The 3,562-nt window shown below is 42.9% G+C and overlaps 1 protein-coding gene across 1 annotated transcript in view; it reads left to right on the top strand.

The window, feature by feature from the left end:
• The first annotated feature begins 1,240 nt into the window (after positions 1 to 1,240).
• Positions 1,241 to 3,562, top strand: part of LOC142655249 (tubulin alpha-1A chain-like) — a 4,641-nt gene continuing 2,319 nt past the window's right edge. Inside the window, exons 1-2 of the mRNA XM_075829161.1 lie at positions 1,241 to 1,384; positions 3,347 to 3,562. The exon at positions 3,347 to 3,562 is cut by the window's right edge and continues 7 nt beyond it. Of these exons, the coding sequence (XP_075685276.1) occupies positions 1,382 to 1,384; positions 3,347 to 3,562 (219 nt within the window). The 5' untranslated portion in view covers positions 1,241 to 1,381. The remainder of the gene's footprint in view (positions 1,385 to 3,346) is intronic.

The following is a 3,562-nucleotide window of genomic DNA, read 5'->3' as shown; positions in this document are numbered from 1 at the left end:
CACTTTTCAAACATTTCTGCATCTATAAACGAAGATAAAATTCTCACCTCTAAATATAATAGCGCCAAAGACTGTATCCCTGATTATAATAGTACCATACTCTGTGTCACACACACACGCACACACACACACACACACACACACACACACACACACACCGTGCCCCCTGTAGATAGTGCCCCCATAGCCCCCTGTAGATAGTGACCCTCAGAGAGCCCCTGCAGATAGTGCCTAGATATGGACTCCAGCGCGGGCCCCATAGTAGCGTCGCTACCGCTGTAGCAGCCATAACGGCTGCTAGCGGCGCCACCGGGCATGGGGGAGTTTAGCACCCCGAGTTGTGCTAAAATTGCAAATTACTGCAACTTCTATTTAAAGGGAACCTGTCACCAGCATTTTACCTAGTAAACCAGCCCTACCTGGTGGTAGTGGGTGAAAAATCATTTCTATATAACCTATAATTGTCTTCTTAGTCGGCTCTGTAGCTTTAGTATTCAGTTTTTTAGTGTTCCCACACCGTATGCTAATGAGCATAAAAGTGTCATATCTTCGTTTGAAAAAGAGTCATATCTTCATTCCTCAAGTCTTTCCGGGTTTACCCCGCCTCCTTACTTTTGATTGACAGCTCCTCGCCTTCCCCCAGCACACAAAATCCTGCGCTTGTGCATTGACGTCCTCTTCTGGTGTGTGCGCACAAAAGGACACCGGATTAATACGATAAAAAGCGCAAAATGTTTGCATACCGTTATTTACAGTTGGAGGAGGAGTTTAGGAGCGGGGATAACGGCAATGAACTTTTTATAGCAGCGACCAGTGAGGGATAAGTAAAGTTCAATAGGTGAAATGCTGGTGGCAGGTTCCCTTTACTGTTTCCCTATGGCCAAAATAAGTAGGAAGTGATCCTGCAACAACTTTGTGATAGCTGCATTGTTGTGTGCAGCTTTTTTTTTATAGGTAATAATTGCGCACTTTTACGGCAACTTGTGGCTGAAGACGTGTTGCCACGGAGCCCTACAGTTACTTATTGTCTTTTAAATGATGCTTGTACTTATTGTATAGAGGTTATTCAGTTGTAATCTGATACAGCCGCTTTGTTGACACCTATTGATACATTTGTTGTTACCACTCAGCTCCATTTCTATAGCTACCACCACAGCAACATTGTATCCAATGCTAAGGCTCTTACTCTTTATGCTTTGTTCCTCGCTGGGGTTATTGTGTCTTGAAGACATTTCACCAGCGTTACCGACCAGCCTTCCAACCAATCTGTCTAGTTATTGGGACACTCCTGCCTCCTACAGTATATAAAGATCTGCAGAGACATATTGGCAGCAGGAGCTTCAATTTCAGTACTTATATCTGGAAAATACACATCAATACCATGGTATGTATGCAGTATGTAGTATATATATATATATATCATTTTATGTAGGTTGACTTTTATACTGCAGAGCTGCATTGAGTATTCTGCAGGTTGTAATTGGAAACAGTCAGCAAGCTGATCAATAGGCACAGCTCTAACAGCTCAGCTGAGCTCCTATAATGCAAGGGGCTATTATCTTTTCCTACATCAGGTTACTATACAACCCCTGGTGTAAAGGCGTCACTTCCAAAATTGCGAATCACTATAGCAGGCTCTGTGCGTCCAGTGGTATGCCAGATGTCTCTCCCTGTTGCTCCCCCTCCCCTCTCCATTGTCTTCTATTTACTGTAGTTGGATTTTTAAGGACTGAGGAGGTTTCTAAACATTTAAGATCTGTCACTGGTTTATTAATTCTCTATCTCCTAACTAATCTAATAGGCGCTATGATGCTGATAACTACAGTGTGATTTGTTTTAAAAACAAACGTTTATTATTTGCAAAGTTACGAGCATTTTTCTAAATATACTAATGTGGCTATACTTGCCAAATAGGAGGTGACTCTCTTATCACTATGGGCGGTGTAATGTTTTCTGTATGACGCTGTCCAATCAGCATACAGTTTCTCCCCCTTCCCTGCCCAGCAACACAGGGTGATCATATAGTATACAGCTTCCATACCCGACTGTATTCAACTGGTGATATCTCCGCTTGTGTCACAGCTAGAAATCCTGATGTCATATGAAATATTAGAATCTCGTCTGTTCTAGCTCATCCACAGCCCGAGATTTGGCTGTTTTAAGTGATCCTCCCTCCCTCCGGCCTCAGTCTCTCAGACTGTGTGAAACAGCTTCATGCTGATTGGACGGCGTCAGAGGCTGTGGGGAGGCTCCGCCTCAGGAGAATCACTGCTGTTACCTCCCACTTGTCTAGTATAGGCTCATTTGCATATTTAGAAAAAAGCTCATAACTTTTCAAATAATAAAGGTTTTGGGACACAATTTTCACTAGAATTATCGGTGTGACGGCGACTATTAGATTAGCGAGGAGATCGGGCATTACTAAACTAGTGACAGATCCTATTTAAAGAGATCCTGTAGACAGGCAAAGGTAAACTACAAGCCATCGTGATAAGATATATCAAAAACTGCCATGTGTTGACTTGTACTACTAATTTATGCATAAAATTACAAGGATACATGAAATACAGCTCTCTGACTATTCAGTCTTTCTTGTTGAAATAATTAGAGTCTATTAGGCTATGTTCACACTTGCCAGATTTTCATATTCCAAAACCGACATGAATACCTACATGATCTGCGGCAGAAATCCGAGGCATTTCCGCTACTGGCGTTCAGCAGATCTACATAAGGAAAGTCTGCACAGGAATTTTCTGCAGCATGTAAATGGGATTGTGGAAACTTCTTTCACATGCATGGGATGCGGATTGTCATCGGATAGGAAGTACATTTCGGCGCGGAATCTGACAAGTGTGAATGGTGTCTTACAGTGATCATCTTGTTCCACCTATCAGAAGCTATAGTTACAAAGATCATTCTAAATTGTGAGTAGAATACTGGAGAGCCATAGATGTAGGTCTAAGGCACAGAAAAGGCACAGGAGATGCTGCAGAGTGTGCCCTGTGCAGCAGCATGCATGTCGCAGGCTATAATCAAACTCCAGACCACTGAAGAGGAATAGGGTTGATTAGATGCAATAGCATTCTGCCAAAAAAAATGTATATTCAAAAACCTAGGCTACAAGCGGCAATGGCATCAGATATCATGAGTAAAGGTGACAACTAATATGGAAAACTATGGTGTGTTTTCCTTTAATAGGATACGGTATCTACAATTATTGCATTAGGGTAATGCAAACAAAGGAAGCCTTTTCCTAGGAATGCTTTCTTTGCCATAGAAAATTCAGGTAAAATCAAACATTTTGAATCCGTTCAGGTCTTTACCCTATATTCTAATAATCTTACAGAGGGAATGCATCTCAGTCCACGTTGGCCAGGCTGGAGTACAGATGGGCAATGCCTGCTGGGAGTTGTACTGCCTGGAGCATGGTATCCAGCCGGACGGGCAGATGCCCAGTGATAAGACCATTGGTGGTGGAGACGATTCCTTCAACACCTTCTTCAGTGAGACCGGGGCTGGTAAACATGTCCCCCGCGCTGTGTTTGTGGACCTGGAGCCCACT

Source organism: Rhinoderma darwinii, chromosome 6, assembly GCF_050947455.1.
Source record: "Rhinoderma darwinii isolate aRhiDar2 chromosome 6, aRhiDar2.hap1, whole genome shotgun sequence".
Classification (NCBI taxonomy): domain Eukaryota; kingdom Metazoa; phylum Chordata; class Amphibia; order Anura; family Rhinodermatidae; genus Rhinoderma; species Rhinoderma darwinii.
The sequence above is the reverse complement of the archived record's forward strand: the minus strand, read 5'-3'. Positions and strand labels throughout refer to the sequence as shown.